The sequence below is a fragment of the Rhinoderma darwinii genome, chromosome 7, assembly GCF_050947455.1.
Source record: "Rhinoderma darwinii isolate aRhiDar2 chromosome 7, aRhiDar2.hap1, whole genome shotgun sequence".
Classification (NCBI taxonomy): Eukaryota; Metazoa; Chordata; class Amphibia; order Anura; family Rhinodermatidae; genus Rhinoderma; species Rhinoderma darwinii.
The window spans coordinates 66,896,767-66,914,736 of NC_134693.1; the positions used below are offsets into that span (position 1 = coordinate 66,896,767).

At 41.7% G+C, this 17,970-nt stretch overlaps 1 protein-coding gene across 1 annotated transcript in view; it reads left to right on the forward strand.

Annotated features, from left to right (window-relative positions):
- NTMT2 (N-terminal Xaa-Pro-Lys N-methyltransferase 2) overlaps positions 1–12,575 on the forward strand; it is a 93,656-nt gene extending 81,081 nt beyond the window's left edge. The window contains exons 3-4 of the mRNA XM_075832267.1: positions 66–315; positions 12,319–12,575. Coding sequence (XP_075688382.1) covers positions 66–315; positions 12,319–12,575 — 507 coding nt within the window. The remainder of the gene's footprint in view (positions 1–65; positions 316–12,318) is intronic.
- The last annotated feature ends 5,395 nt before the right edge of the window (positions 12,576–17,970 follow it).

Consider the following 17,970-nt stretch of genomic DNA (forward strand, 5'->3'; position numbering starts at 1 on the left):
ATGGTGATACATGATTATACAGTATATGGTTGTAATTAAACATCATTGATTTTATTTCCATATAGGGTCCAGGAAAAGCTGGGACTAACTTTGCACTTGATTGTGGTTCAGGGATTGGAAGAGTAAGCAAACATGTTCTCTTACCATTTTTTAACAACATTGAGCTGGTGGATATGACAGAGCCCTTCTTAGAAGAAGCCCAAAACTATTTGGAGGAGGAAGCAGACCGGGTGGAAACACTCTATTGCTACTGTCTGCAAGACTTCACACCCGCTGCTAGGAAGTATGATGTTATCTGGATGCAGTGGGTTTCAGGTTTGTATAATGATCCATATATAACATATGGGATATTTTTTTTACATAGTATATAGTCCATCAAGTTCAACCTTTCTCAATCAATTACACATCATTTATTGCTAGATTAGTTAAATTAAATTGCTATTTCCAGAAAGGACAATTATTACCTATCCATTGGATAGGTGATTATTGTCTGATTGGCTGTGTCACTGGGAACCCCACCAATTGCGAGAATGGGTGTCCAGAAGCCCCTGTTCCACCTCACTGCTTGACCACAGTGAGGTGTATATCAAATTGAGTGAAGGCCGAGCGTGCGTGCTACCGTTCCATTAAAAGTCAATGGGAATGATGGAAAGCTGAGTACAGCATTCGGCTGTTTCTGTCAGATCCATAGTCCTTGAATAAAGTGGCGGGAGCATGCTTAACCAACGTTCCATTGAAATCAATTGAAGATGGAATGCAACGCTGCGAATGGCCGCACCGATATTTGAGGCATTTTATGGCAAAAAAAAAAAAATGCGCCAAAAAAATGCCTGTGGTGCAAAACCACTTAAAAAAAGCCGGAGCTGATTTTTACAGGCTGGATTTTTTGCCTGCACAAAACTCTGTGTGAACAGGGCCTTAGGCTTAGGGATAAGGAACAAGGCAGCACTCCAATAAATGTTCGATTTAGTCACCCATGTCACAAGTGCAATGTTTAAGCTCCTCCATGGAGTTTTCTTCTAGCAAAGTTATGCAATATTTGTTAATATGTTAAATACTTTTGTGTGAAATAAGACAAAGGTATAGTATGATACCTTTATTGAATAACCATAAAAATTATATATGAAAGCTTTCAGAACACACAGGGTCCTTATTCGGGCAAGTTTACAAATGAATGACTTAGAAAAAAGCACAACATTTAGATGTTACACAAAGACAATTAGTACATGAAGTGATACATCATTAAGATAAGCCGGGGAAATAAAACTGAGGTTATAGGGGTGATGACTTAGGAGTTGAGGGATCTGGAGTCAGTCTGATGGGGGATGTGACGTGTGTCCATGTAGTGGCTCATAAATCCAGGCGCTAGATTGAGGCCTTGTGTCAATGACTAGATTGTTACCATCAGCTTGTATTCCCAATTTTTCTCTGTCGTTCTTAAAATGACCCTTCAGTATTAGGACTGTTAAATCTGCAATACCGTGGTCTGGTCCAGAGAAGTGTTTTCCCACGTGTTTATCCAGCTCCTGATTTATTGTATGTCTGTGAAGATTCATCCTGGTTTGTAGTTTTTGTTTTTCTTCTCCAATGTAGATTCCTTTACTGATGCATCTTTTATAAAGTATCATGTACACTACATTGGAGGATGTACAGGAGAACGAGCCAGTGATTTTATAGTCCTGTTGCGTGTTTGGTATGTGGATGGAGTTTGATGACAAGATGTTGGTACAGGTCTTGTATTTTCTACTGTTGCAAGGAAAAGTGCTAGTCTCTGATGGTGATGAGAGGAGGGCACTTCTGACCAGGAGATTCCTTAGGTTTGGTGGCTGTTTGTATGCAAGGAGAGGTAAATCCGGGAATATTTCCTTCAGTTTATTGTCTTTGTGAATTATGGGTTGGAGATCAGAAGCGATTTTCCTTAAGATGTTCATTTGGGGGTCGTATATGACCACTAGGGGCACCCTGCGGTTGTCCTGCTTCTCTTTGTACTCCAGAAGATTTCTCCTTTGACTTCTTGTGGTGTTGAAACTATTGATGATATGGACAAGTACCTCTGTGTATTGTTTGGTGGGTCTTCTTTAGGGTGTAGTATTTTTTATCTGAGAGTTGTCTCTGTGCCTTCTGCATGTTGTCAGATGTATTCAGAATTACTACAGCCCCTCCTTTAGCTGGTTTGATGATGATGTCTTTGTTGGATTTTAGTGGATTTTGCGGCGTTCCTTTCCTCCATGCTGAGATTGTGTGTTACTTTGTGCTGTTTGTCCAAGATCTCAGATTTAACTTTTTTTCTGAAATCGTCTCAAGAGTTGGATTGTATCCAGGTTATGGCGTTCAGTTTGTCTACTTCTACTTTCTTGATATTTCTTGTCCCATCCCAGCCTGTGAGGTCATATCCGTTTTGTCAGAAAATAATTATTTATTTTAGCCGCAATCTGTGGCAGTATTCCTCCACGTCCCTGAAAAACCGAGCCCTGTCAAGTGATTTTGTGGGACAAAATGTGAGTCCTTTAGATAGAACATTAATTTCTTTGTTTGGCTCACACAGAGGTTTACAACAGAGAATGGTATATCCAAATGGTTATGTGGATTTTGCTTTCCTTCTCGTATTTTAAGGCCTGCTCCCTCCCTTAGTCTGTTGAGTTTCTTTTGTTTGCTGATGTTGTAACTTATTGTAGAATTTCTCTAATACTTTCTTGGTTAGACTTGACCCAGACCCTTGTATTGCAGGGAATGAATCTCATTTTGGATGGTTCTATTCTTGTTGTAGAAAAATGCAATAAAGTGATTCCACAATTTTTCACATGATCTGTAGCAAAGCTTCTGTTAAAGGTGAGTGTTGTAGGTGTATTCAGTTGGATTTTTGATCATGAGGTCTTTGGGGATAAGATTCTGCTTTTTGCATCTGGTTATGAAGTATATGTCGCTATTCAGTTGTGCCAGTTTGGTGTGTCATTCATTTGTAAACTAGCCTGAAGAAGGAGCCTGTGTGCTCTGAAAGCTTGCAAACATAATTTTTTCTGGTTAGCGGATAAAGGTTTCATACCTACAATACCTTTGTCTTTTTTGACACAAAAGTATTTAACATTGCATCATTTTTTCTGACTAACACGGTACTACACTATTTTTTTATTCTAGCCAAGTAAAGCAGTGTGTAAGAGGTCTAAACATGCCTGGAGTATATGATTATAGTCTGTTATCTCTATGTGACCTGTATTCTGCTGTACTATGTACTGTATATGCTGTAACTTTAGTTGTTATCATTCTTATCTATCTATGGATATATCTGTAGAAGGAATATTACTGCTAAGTGAATAATTTGACAGATTGTACAGAACATTCCTAGGCAGCTCAGCATGGGAGACTGTTGAAAATGCTAGAACGCAGAGGAAGGAGCCGGAGGGGACAGAGCTCTGTGCTTACAGGGATGAGCATTTCTGGAGCAGAGAGGAAGAGAGAGTGCAGAGAGACCCCTAAAAGAAGAGTCTAAAGAGAAACTGCAGAAAGACTACTGAGGGGAGAGTCTGAAGAGAGAGTTCTTGGAACGGTCATCACACGGGCGCAGTAGGAACAATGGTTTCCAAAAGGGGCTATTCACATGGCCGTTTAAAAAAAATAAAAATGGAACATGCCCTATTTTGGGCCATTCTCCCGGTCGCATGGCTCCCATAGAAGTCTATTGGGCCGAGTAAAGCACGGCTGCCACTTGGATGTGATCTGAGTGACGGCCTGCTTTCTGCCGCTCGCTCCCTCTCTTCTCCTCCTCACAGTGCGAAGTGCAGGAGAATTTTTTTTAATCGTTAATCCCCGGCCACTGCTTTGCCGAAGCGGTGGACAGGGATTCCGCTTTAGGAAAAGTCACTGACTTCACTGTCCATATATGGCCAGTGACGTCAGGGACTTCTCCTGGAGTGGTCCCCTAATCCTGAAGCGGAATCCCCGGCCACAACTGCCGGTGATTCCGCTCCAGGAGAAGTCCCTGATTTCACTGTCCATATATGGACAGTGACATCAGGGATGTCTCCTGATGAATAATCCCCGGCCACAGCGTCCGATCTGTGGCCGGTGATTCCGCTCCAGGAGAAGTTCTTCACTTCACTGTCCATATATGGACAGTGATGTTAGGGACGTGAAGTGGAATCCCCGGCCACAGCGGCCGATCTGTGGCCGGTGATTCCGCTCCAGGAGAAGTTCCTCACCTCACTGTCCATATATAGACAATGATGTTAGGGACGTGAAGCGGAATCCCCGGCCACAGCGGCTGATGCTGTGGCCGGTGATTCCGCTCCAGGAGAAGTCCCTGACTTCACTGTCCACATATGGACAGAGAAGTCAGGGACTCATCCTGAAGCGGGCAGTGTGTGGCATTATCTACAGAGGGCAGTGTGTAGCATTATCTACAAGGGGGATGTGGCAATCTACAGAGGGCAGTGTGGTGTTATCCTACAGGAGTCTGTGGCATTATTTACAGGGGGGCTGTGGCACTATCTACAGAGGGTAGTGTGTGGCATTGATTACAGGGGGCCTGTGGCAGTATCTACAGGGGGCTGTGTGGCAGTATGTACAGGGAAGTGTGTTGCAAAAAAAATTGACAAATGAAATTCATCCTTTTATAAAACGGACAGGGAAAAAAACTGATGCAAAACGGGTCAAAATCGTCCGTTCTTATCAGCCGACATTCGGACCCTGTCGTGTGAAGGTCCAAGTGTGCCCCTCCCTTGATGCAAGGGGTTGGTCTGGCAATTCAGGCCTAGTAGGCCACAAAATGACGGCTGCTGTATAGGGACGAGCAATGGAAATAACGAGTGCTCGTCCCTATACATAAGCAATCATTGCTCCACGTGATAGTAGCAAACGAACGCCGATCAACGAGCAGTCTCGTTGATTGGTGCTCGTTTACACAGCCCATGTCGGACCGTGTAATAGTACCATTAGAGCCAGCTGAATCTAGCAACAGAGGTCTGCCATTGGATTTGGACGATCACCCTAGGTAACATACATGAGTTACTGGCAGAAGAGTCAGTGAGGTGTGTGCTCTGGTGGATGTGGTCTATGTTACTAATGAACTAGATGTATCTGAAAACAATTTCTTAGAGGTTGGAGTTGTCAATGGTAACATGGAGTATGATACTGCTATGAATGATGATTGTGATAAAAAATTTGTATATATATATATATATATATATATATATATATATATATAAAAGGGAATACATATAGTTGGCCTTAAAACCTTGTTCACTGGATACTGATAAATGAAGGTCCTCTTACACGGTCTGTCACAAGCTCCAATCAAGGAGCTATGTATGGGGACGAGAACTCGTTACTATGATAACTTGTCCCCATAAATTTCTATCATGTTGGCAGCACATCTTTCTGTTTACACAGGGAGATGTGCTGCCGACAGCGATAATATTTTCTGCTGCATAAACGATACAATCAGCTGATGAACAAGCGTTTTCTTGTTCATCGGCTGATCGTTGCCTTGTTTACACAGAGCAGTGATCGGGAAGGAGTGTTCTGTAAACGCTCGTTTGCCTGATAATTGGCCCGTCTAAAAGGGCCCTAAGCCTCAGCCGCTGATGTTACAGGTGGTATAAAGTTGCTTGTGGTAACAAGCCGTGTTATACCACTAAGCTGGATCAGGGCTCTAAGGGTATGTTCACACAGCCTATTTTCAGACGTAATTCGGGCATTTTACGGCTCAAATTACGCCTGAAAAAACGCCCCTAATATGCCTACAAACATCTGCCGATTGCTTTCAATGGGTTTTACAATGTTCTGTTCCCACGAAGTGTAATTTTACGCGTCGCTGTCAAAATACGGCGCGCAAAATGACAGCTCGTCAAAAGAAGTGCAGGACACTTTTTGGAATGATTTTGGAGCCGTTTTTCATAGACTAGATTGAAAACCGCTCCAAAAACGGCCATTAAAAATGCTGCGAAAACGCAGCGAAAACCGACACGAAAAACGTGAGTTGCAAAAAACCATCTGAAAACAGCTCCGTATTTTCAGATGTTTTTTGTTGAGCGTGTGAACATACCCTAACGATCGCTGGTTCAAGTCCCCTAGGTGGGCTAATAAAGTGTGTCAAAAAAAGTGAAAACAAGTTTTTAGTAGTGAAAAAAATAAAAAAATATTAAAAGTTCAAAAAAACACCCCTTTTACCATTTTCCCCCTAAAGTAATGTAAAAAATAAAAAAAGTAAACAAAATTGGTATCGCTGCGTCCGTAAAAGTCTGAACTCTTACAATATAACATTATTTAATACGCACGGTGAACGCTGTAAATTTTTTTAATGTAAAACCCCAAAATGGCTGTTTTTTAGTCAGCTCTCAAAACAAATGTCATAAAAAGTGATCAAAAAGTTCTATGTACCAAAAATGGTACCGATAAAAACTACAGCTCATCCTGCAAAAAATAAGCCCTCACACCGCTCAATCAGTGAAACAATAAAAAAGTTATTGGTCTCAGAATGTGGTGACACAAAACATTTTTTTTTAAAACACAAAGTTTATGATCAATAAAAGTAGTAAAATATAAAAAAAAACTATATAAATTTGGTATCGCCGTAATCATATTGAGCCACAGAATAAACATAAGATTGTCGTTTTTACTGCATGCCGTAAAAACGAAACCCAAAAAACTATTGAGGAATCACATTTTTTTCCAACTTCAGCCCGCAAATAATTATTTTTCAGTTTCCCAGTACATTATATGGAACTTTAAAAGCTACTAAAAGAAACTACAACTCCTCCCGCAAAACATAAACCCTCACACCACTCTATTGATGGAAAAATAAAAAAGTTATAGCTCTTGGAATGCGGGTAGTGAAAAACAAAAATGAAAAATCAATAAATGGCTTCGTCCCGAAGGGGTTAAATTCCAAGGTGTAAGAGAATACAGTTCCTGAAATTGGCTTAGGATCTGTTCATACAGTGTTTATTGCAACCCATTAATTTATATGTAATGAAGCTTAGATTGCAGTGCTCAGTGCGAGTCAGAATGTCTGCGATGAGCCAAGTAACTGTGTGTGCGCACCCTTGTCAGCACACAAAGGGTTAACTCCTAAACTTTTGTTTGAAGTGGCATTTCTACATGAAAGTAGAATACTACGTAATGAAGAATTATGTGTTAAAACTGAAGAGAAAATGGATTATGGACCTTCCATATAGAAAGGTCCACAACTTCAGGTCGAGGAGATGGTCGTAAAAGATGGCACGTGGGATATTGGTACAGTCCCCCATTGTTCTGATTGGCACAGTAGCCTGAAGTTTATTGCGTGTACTCAGGATGACATTGAGTTGGAGATGTTGCCTTAGGGCCGGGTATGTTAAAAATAAACAATAAATAAAAAATATTTAGAGGTAGTTCACACTGATTATTTTGGCGCTGTTTTTGACACGGAAACCACGTACATAATTGCTTCCTATTGATTTCAATAGGAGGCCGGAGGCGTTTTTTTCCCCGTGAGCTGGAAAAACGCTTGCGGGAAAAAGGAGCAACATGCCCTATCTTCGGGCGTTTCTGTCTCTGACCTCCTATTGGCATCAATGGGAGGCAGAGTAGGTGGTTTTTACTGAGTTTTTGCCCGCGGCGCTGAATGGCCGCAGCCAAAAAACGCAGCGAAAACGTGGCAAAAATCTGCCTCAAAATTCCTGAAGCAGCTGCAAAAGACCTGCTGAGATGGTTCTCATTGATGTGTGGCAGGTGGCAGCAGAGAAAAAGCCTGTGCCTGTGATATTTGGACATTTGCAGAGACTAATATTGTGTCCCACAGTTACTTATTTCACTGCTGGTGTAAAGTGGTGTAATATCTGCGACCTATCTGACTGTGGTGAAAACGAGCTGGAACCATATATGATTTTTTTGTATTATTTTATCTTATTTTTACATTAAAAGAAAATATTTTATTACAAATACCTCACAAATGATACATTATACCAGCCCTACCTCCATCCACCCTCCATACCACAGCAAGAAGAAAAAAAAACGAAAATATTGAAATTATTTTTTTTTAGCAAAAATGTCTGCAATTTTAAAATTCCAGAAAGAACGTTTCAGAAGGTTTAACAATATCAATCCATTTTTCCCAAAAAGCAAAGAACTTCTACAGAGACCCTCTGGATTTATAGATATAAAACTCATATAACATTAACTTAGGGATTTCAGATTTCCATAATTTAAGAGTTGAAATCTACTAAGCCGAAATCTGGCGATTAATTTTCTAGCAACAAAAAAAGTTTTAATAACCCCAAAATCATTGGAGTAATAACCCAAAGCTGATCTGGATCGCCCAGTATACAAATTTTCAGACTACAGATGTTCATTTTGTATATCCGGCTAATTTCACTTGTTACATCTGTCCAATATCTGACCAACTTGGGACATCTCCATATTAAATGTGTCAATTTAGAATCGATTTAGTCACATTTAGGACAATTTAAGGAATCAGAATATCCTATTCTGTGTAAAAAATATTTGGAGTAATAAAGGCGACGTGTTATCAAAAATTTTGTAACAATACATGATTATATAATACCAGACTGATTTTTTAATATTTAGATCATCATGAATTATATACTGTATGTGCCACAACTTGGAATGGAGACCCCGTTAGTAGATAAAAACAGATCACTATGGCATGTTCTATATACATAGCGCTGCTAACCTGTTGCTGCTGGGTGAGGGACAATCCTTCACAATTGTGAGGGTGAATCCTTCCATATCCATATAATTGGCACTGGAGTAGTCTTATGCAGATGCCCATTATAGACATGAGCGGACCATTGATATGCCTAAGGCTGGGTTCATACGTGGCGGAATTTCACTTGAATTCCGCTGCGGACACTCCGCAGCGTTAATCCGCAGCGGAGCCGTTTCTCCATTGACTTCCACTTCTATTTAGAAGTGTTCGTTTAGATGATGCGTAAAATTCCGCTGCGGAGCATAGGCTGCGGAGCGGAATTTGGTGTCCGCAGCATGCTCTGTCTGTTGCGGAGCAGTGGCGGAATGGTTGCGGACTCATGGCGGAATTTCTCCATTGACTTCAATAGAGATTCTAAATTCCGCAATGAAGTCCGCAGCTGTCATGCACATGTTATGTGTGCTGCGGATGCGTCTTGCTTTTTTAACATGACATTTCTTCATTCTGGCTGGACCTATGTATTTCTAGGTCTACAGCCAGACTGAGGAAGTCAATGGGGCTCCCGGAAATTACGGGAGCGTTGCTAGGAGACGTCAGTAAATAGTCACTGTCCAGGGTGCTGAAAGAGTTACGCGATCGGCAGTAACTGTTTCTGCCCCCTGGACAGTGACTACCGATCCCAATATACAGCAACCAGTAAAAAAATAGAAGTTCATACTTACCGAGAACTCCCTGCTTCTGTCTCCAGTCCAGCTTCCCAGGATGACGTTTCAGTCTAAGTGACGGCTGCAGCCAATCACAGGCTGCAGCGGTCACATGGACTGCCGCGTCATCCAGGGAGGTAGGGCTGGATGCCGAAAGAGGGACGCGTCACCAAGACAACGGCCGGTAAGTATGAAATTCGTTTACTTTCACTAGGGAAAGTGCTGTCCCTTCTCTCTATCCTGCACTGATAGAGAGAAGGGAAGCACTTTTTCCGCAGTCCGCAGCAGCTAGTCCGCATCAATTTACTGCACATTTTGGGCAGATCCGCAGCCGTAATCCGCAACCCGGATTAGGTGCGGCATTGATGCGGACAGCTGCGGAGGAAATCCGCCTCGTCTGGCCGTGCCCTAAAACGTTACATAGGGAAAAGTAATCTGTTCTATATTGTTTCAGTGATTATAGCGTCTTGTTTGCAGTGTAAACACAAACGCTATCACAACCGAAAGTATGTGCCAGAATCTAATATGGCGCTTTGTCTTTTCCTCCCATGTGTTGCGCTTGCGCGAATAACATGAACTCGGTTGCTATGACCCCCCAATACGTGATTAGAGATACATGCAGTAAAGTGTGCTAAATGCCGATTATAGAGCCGTATCATACCCTGGAGGGCGATTGCCAGCCCACTTATCATGGTTTTCTATTAACCTATTGACATCACTATATTCACTTTATTATTCCCGTTTATATGACTATTGGCTGAAGTAATATTTTATAAGAGGAGGTTATATTTTTAATTTATAGAGCATGATATTTGATAATAAATATTTGATTATACCATATTTTTATTTTATAAATATTGTATAACTGATTAAATAATAACACACTTGTACTGAATACATATTTATATATCGGAGCACTGTTCCACTTTGCTGAAACGTTGCACTGGTGACAGGTGAATAAATCAACATTGAACATTTATTGGAGTGTTGCCTTGTTCCTTATCGCTTGGCCTTTATTGAATGGTGACCATTGAAGTTGTGTTCCCTGTGGCGGTGTGTCCAGAGTGTTTCCCGACGCTGCTCCATCGGTTTTTTGTATCTTGTTTACATGCAGACGCTGTAAACGCCTACATTTGTACACAGTATGGGCAATCCTCTTTGAGCTAAATACAACAGCCAAGAAAAAACGCTCGCGGGAAAAAAAAACGGCATGCCCTCTCTTCGGGCGTTTACGCCTCTGACCTCCCATTGACATTAACGAGAGGCAGAGTAGGGGGTTTTCACAGCATTTTTTGCCCGCGGCGCTCAACGGCCGCGGCCAAAAAATGCCACGAAAAACGCGACAAATGTCGAGCAGGAAGGCCAAAATCTGCCTCAATATTCCAGATGGAATTTTGAGGCAGATATTTCTGCCTGCAAAAAACTTAGTGTGAACAGGGCCTAATAGTTTGCTACAATGTAACAATCTGGAGTCCAGGTGTGTATCCTGTGTGCTGGTTTGCTACCTCTGAATGTAAACAAGTGTTCTTATTCACTGACAGCAAACTGAAACACAAAGTATCAATTGAAATACAAAGCATAATAGAAAGTTGTATATTTATACTGTGATTACGTTTTATTTACATAAAGCCAGAAAAACCTACTCTATGCCATAGGAAATGTGCTGAAATAAGTTACTTGGGATATGTGCATTTTGCGTATATTATAGAACCCCACTGGATACAATCAGTCAATGGTGAATACCATTTGGAATTATGGGTGTGTAGTTTCTTAGTATAAGGCCAGATTCACACGAGCGTGTTCAGTCCGTGATATACGGTCCGCAGGTCGGCCGCATTTCCCGGACTGAGCACACTGCAGGGAGCTGGGCTCCTAGCATCATCGTTATGTATGACGCTGGGAGTCCCCGCCTTTCCGGAAACTACTGTCCCATACTGAAAACATGTTATCAGTACGTGACAGTTTTCCCGCAGCGAGGCAGGGACTTCTAGCGTCATACATAACTATGACGATAAGAGCTCCCTGCTGTGTGCTCACTCCGGGAAATGCGGCCGACCTGCGGACCGTATATCACGAACTGAACACGCTCGTGTGAATCCGGCCTAATATGGTATTGCATAGTAAGTAATGGGCTGATATGTCTCTTGACAGTTTTACTCTAAGGCCCCATTCACGCGAGCATGAATCACGTCCGTGTGCTGTGTGTTGAAACAACGCGCAACACACGGACCCATTGTTTTCAATGGGGCCATTCACACATGCGTGATTTTTCACGCAGCGTGAGTGCGTTGCGTGAAACTCACTGCATGACCTATATTGGTGCGTTATCACGCACCTACGCGTCCATTTGAAGTCAATGGGTGCGTGAAAATCACACACCACCCACGGATGCACAACCGGGTGCGGTGCGTGATTAACACATCAATTCAATTGAAAATAAGGGTATGTGCACACACACTAATTACGTCCGTAATTTACGGACGTATTTCGTCCGCAAGTACCGGACCGAACACAGTGCAGGGAGCCGGGCTCCTAGCATCATAGTTATATACGATGCTAGGAGTCCCTGCCTCTCTGCAGGACAACTGTCCCGTACTGTAATCATGTTTTCAGTACGGGACAGTAGTTCCACGGAGAGGCAGGGACTCCTAGCATCGTACATATGTATGATGCTAGGAGCCCGGCTCCCTGAACTGAGTTCGGTCCGGTACTTGCGGCCGAAATACGTCCGTCAATTACGGACGTAATTAGTGTGTGTGCACATACCCTAATAATTTAAAAAAAAAGTGTGCTCTGCGAGTGTGTGAATAACGCATGCCACACTGATGCATAACGCAACACACACGTGAATAACGCGCGTGAATCTGATATGCACGTGTGAATGAGGCTTAAGGAAAGGTCTTCATTACTGATCACCGCTAGGTATCTTACTCTATAATGTTCTCACTTCTGTTTTTCTTAAATTTTAAGGTTATCTGACAGACAAGGATCTCTTGGTGTTTCTGGTACGCTGCAAAAACGGTTTAAAAGACAATGGGATAATTATTCTGAAAGATAATGTAGCGAGGGAAGGCTGCAGAATCGATCCCATTGACAGCAGTTTGATTCGAGACATTCGTATATTGCGAGGCATCATTGAGAGGACCGGAATGTCGATCATTGCAGAAGAAAGACAAAAGGGTTTTCCAGATCTCTGTGTTCCTATTTGGATGATTGCAATACAGTAGTTTTTTCATCTTCTTAGAGCTTTTATAGCAGGAATTCATTAGGTAAAAATAGAAAGTCTATTTATTGATACTCCAGGCTTGTAAATAGAAGATATATTGCTAATTAGCAAGTCAGTAAATGCTGTGTGATCCTAAAGGACAAATGTATACTAATGTAATTCTAATACTTTGCACATGCCATACATCATTATATTTTTAAAGGCGATGTAAACCTTTCAACACTTTTTCTTTCTCTCATTAATAAAACTATGTATCATGTTATTTTAAGCAACTTTTTAATTGTTTTTTTATAAAAAAAAAAAGTTTACTTTTTGAGATAGAGCTTCTATGTATCCTGGATACATAGAAGCTGTATCTTGTGCTGAAACCCGAATCCGTCAGGTCAGCGGGACGGACGGCTTAGGTGACAGCAGGTCCGGCGTGTTGGACACGCAGCATCCATCTTTTAGGGTCAGTTCACACAGTTTTTGGTGCTAATTTTAACGCGGAAACCACATTGGAATCAGCGCCAGAAAACAGCATAAACCGCCCCCCGTTGATTTAAATGGGAGGCAGAGGTGTTTTTTTTTTCCCACCACGGTTTCTACCTCTGACCTCCCATTGAAATCAGAGGGAGGCGGAAAAAACCTGCAGCACTAACTTCTGAGCGTCTCTTGCTGCGTTTTTTGCCCACGGTCCTTGCATTAGCTTCAATGGCTATGGAAGAAAAACGCAGCGAAAAAAAACAAAAAAAACGTGCAAGCAGTTCAAAATCTGCTCAAAATTCCTGAAGGAATTCTGAGGCAGATTTTTTCTGCCTGCAAAAAACTCAGTGTGAACAGGGCCTTAGGGTGTATTCACATGGTACCATGATACATTGTTTCATTAAAAAAAAAATGTTCAAAGGTTTACATATCCTTTAAATAGATTCAATTTCCAATTCATAATTCCTTCAATCGGTAGCACTCATAATTCATAACTCCTATTCAAAAAGTATTGAGACACACCTCTAAATCATTAAATAAGTTGTTTCATTCAGTCCCATTGCCACAGGTGTATAAGATCAAGCACCTCGCCATGGAGTCGCCTTTACAAACATTTGTGAAAGAATGGGTCGTTCTAAAGAGGTCACTGAATTCCAGCGTGGTCCTGTAATAGGATGCCACCGTTGCACCAAGTAAGGCCCCATGCACACGACCGTGCCCGCAATCACGGCCCGCGATTGCGGGCACGGCCGGCCGCTGACTGACAGCCGCATTTTCGGGCCGTGCTCCCATACAAAGTATGGGAGCACGGCCCGCAAAATGCGAAAGAACGGACATGTTCCATAATTCCCGGAACATTTCCACGGCACTGACACCCTTCCGTAGTGCTACGGAAAGGTGTCAGTGTTCAATGAAAGTGAATGGCTCCGTTTTTGCGGACCGCGATTGCGGTCCGCAAAAATGGAGGTTTTTTGCTGTCGTGTGCATGGGGCCTCAGTTTGTGAAATTTCTTCCCTGCTAGATATTCCAGGATCAGCTGTGAGTGGTATTATTGCAAAGTGGAAGAGTTTAGGAGCCACAGCAACTAAACCATGAGGTGGCAGATCAAGTAAAGTTATAGAACTGGGTCGCTGAGTGTTGAGGCGCATAGTGCATAAAAGTCAGCAACGCTCTGCCGACTCAATAACTACAGAGTTTCAAACCTCCTCTGGCATTAACATCCGCACAAAAACTGTTCATCATGGAGCTTCATGGCATGCAAGCCTTACATCACCAAGCACAAATCCAAACGCCGGATGAAGTGTTGTAAAGCTTGCGGCCACTGGACTGTGGAGTAGTGGAAACGTGTTCAGTGAAGTGACAAATAACACTTTTCTATCTGGCAGTCTGATCGACTAGTCTGGGTTTGGTGAATGCCAGGAGAACGTTACCTGCCTGACTGCATTGTGCCAACTATAAAGGTTGGTGGAGGAGGGCTATTGCTATACTGTTGTTTTTTCAGGGGTTGGCCTAGCGCCTTAGTTCTGGTGATGGAAAATCTTAATGCTTTAGCATACCAAGACATTTAGGACAATTGAATGTTTCCAACTTTGTGGGAACAGTTTAGGGAAGGCCCTTTTCTGTCTCAGCATGACTGTGCCCCAGTGCACAAAGCAAGGTCCATAATGGCATGGTTGGGTAAGTTTAGTATTGAAGTACTTGACTGGCTGCACAGAGCCCTGACCTCAACCCCATCAAACACCTCTGGGATGAACTATAACCGAGATTGCAAGCCAGGCCCTCTCGTCCAACATCAGTGTCTGACCTCATAAATGCTCTTCTGGATGAATGGGCAAAAATTCCCACAGTCACACTCCAAAATGTTTTAGAAAGCCTTCCCAGTAGAGTGGAAACTGTTTCAGCTACAAAGGGGAGACCAACTCCATATTAATGACTATGAATTTAGGATGGGATGTCATAAAAGCTCCTGTAAGTGTAATGCGTAGATGTCCCAATACTTTTGCCCATATAGTGCATATAAAGGTAATTTTTTATCTAATTTTTGAAACGATAAGAAAATGGAATAAATAGTTTCTTACTTAACCCCATAATATGGCACATTTTTTGGGATTTAATAAGTAGACACGTTTTTTCTTTAAAGAGGCTCTGTCACCAGTTTATAAATGCCCTATCCCCTACCTAATCTGATAGGCACTGTAATGTAGGTAACAACAGTGGTTTTTATTTTGAAAAAATCACGCTGTGCTGTGTGAGTAAGTCCCACAGAAACTTTACCGAAGTGTCGGGAGTGTGAATAGACATCGCATCCTGGCTGGAGGTCTATTCACTCTCAAGACACTTTAGTAAAGTTAATGTGGGTGTATGTGACAGCACAGCGTGATCTCGCAAGATCACACTGTGCTTTGAATACAAATGGACATGAATGGAGAGAAGTGTATGACGCTGATTGGTCACTGATTGGTCAGCGCCATACACTTCTCTTTACAACGCCCACTTGGTCAAAAGTTAAAAAACATCCATTTGGCAATTAGCATAAATCTAAAATTGTTCATAACTTGCTCAAAAATTATAGTTTTTCAAAATAAAAACCACTGTTACGTTACAGCGCTGATCAGATTATGTAGGAGATAGGGCACTTATAATCTGGTGACAGAGCCTCTTTAACCCCTTAGTGACCACTAATACGTCTTTTAACGTGATTCACTACTGGGCTTTAGGCTAGGCTGACGCCTTTTCACGTCAGCCTAGTCTAAGTCCTGCACGGGTGTCCCGTGCAGGCAGGAGCCGGGGCTCTGCTGTCTGATGACAGCTGAGCTCCTGCTCCAACGCCCGCGATCGAAGTTTACTTCGATCGCGGCCGTTTAACCCGTTAAATGCCGCCGTCAATAGCGACCGCGGCATTTAACTTTGTTTACAGAGGGAGTGCGCTCCCTCTCTCACCCATCGGCGGCCCGCGAATGCAATCGCGGGTCTCCGATGGGGTGTCATGGCAGCCGGGGGACTGATAAAAGCCCCCAGGTCTGCCCTGGACATATGCCTGTTAGGACGCGCCGGAGGCACGTCCTAACAGATTGCCTGTCAGATTTACACTGACAGGCAATAATGCTCTGGTATACGAAGTATACCAGAGCATTATAGCAGCGATCGGAACATCGCACAGTAAAGTCCCCTAGTGGGACTAATAAAATCAGTCATCAAAGTGAAATAAAGATTATTAATAAAAAGTACAGTAAAAAAATAAATAAAACCATTTTTTTCCATAAAAAGTGGTTTTATTTAGTAAAAGTGTAAAAAAAAAAAAAAAGTACACATATGTGGTATCGCCGCGACCGTAATGACTCCATTAATAAAGTTAATATGTAATTTAAACCGCAAAGTGAACACCGTAAAAAAAAAACGCCAAAAACTATGGCGAAATTGCAATTTTTTTCCATTGCCCCCCAAAAAAGTCATAATAAAAATGAATCAATAAGTCCCATGTACCGCAAAACAGTACCATTCAAAACTACGTCTTGTCCTGCAGAAAACAACCCCAAAAAATCACTACATTGATGGAAAAATAAAAAAATTACGGCTCTTGGAAAGCAACGAGGCAAAAACAAATAATTTTAGTTCAAAAGTGTTTTTATTGTGCAAAAGTCGTAAAACATAAAAAAACCTCTACATATGTGGTATCGCCGTAATCGTACCGACCCATAGAATAAAGGTCACATGTTAATTACGTCGCACAGTGAACGGCGTCAATTTAAAAACGCATAGAACAATGGCGGAATTTCAGGTTTTTTTTATAATCCCCCCCAAAAAGGTTAATAAAAGTTAATATAAAAATTATATGTACCCAAAAATGGTGCCATTAAAAAGCACAACTAATCCCGCAAAAAACAAGTCGTCATACAGCTATGTAGACGAAAAAATAAAAACGTTATAGCTCTTTGAATGCGACTATAGAAAAACGAATAAAATAGCTTGGTCATTAAGGCCTAAAATGGGCTGGTCACTAAGGGGTTAAGGCTTTTTTTTGTTATTATTTGTTTTCGTCTTTTACTTTGTTTCCTAATTACGACTTGTCCCCAAAAGGTCACAAAAAACCTTTAAGCTTCGTTCACACCTGCTTCGGCATGTTCTGTTGCTCTGCTCCGTCAGAGGAGCAGAACAATGGAATAACGGAACCAACGGTTCGGTTGCACAACAGACACCGCTGGCTGATGGAACCTATTTACTTCAATATGTTCCGTCGGCTTTCCGCCGGGGTGTCTGATTTTCCCAGAGATGATAGCACTGCAATCTGCGCTATTGTCTCCGGTAATCTCGGCCAGATCTGCAACGGAGACCCCTAATGAAGTCTCCAATGCAGATGTGAACGAGGCCTAAGGTACATTTTTTTATTGTTATTTTTTACAGTACTTATTTCTTTTATAACTGGAGATGCCATAACTGCCTCGGTTACAGCCCTGATAATGTGACAACTATCACAATCAGGTCTCTGTTTGGACTAGTTAGACTCAGCGTTATTTTTTATTTTGTATAATCTCTTAACATTAAGACACGTAAATACAAAAAACATGTTACAAATAGTAGGTTGACCAGCAAAGGTATACAAAATATGGTATACATCACAGATTAAAGAAAGAAATGATGCCATAAAAAGTGCCGCAAGGAAATACAAGTTCCCAACTGAGCAGCTCAAACCATAATGGAAAGGTCTACATGAGAGCAAATATTTGATAAATAAAGTACAAAAAATTAGACAAAACTTAAAAACAAATCTACAGTACCGTCTTAGTATTGATCATTGCTCAGAGAACGATGATATTAATGAGAGTCCCTCTGAATGCGAAGGGAAAGAAACAATATTATGTTCTGTTAATAGGTTCAAACCAAAAAATAAAACATTAATTGACAGTGCCATAAACCCAGATCGACAGTATAAA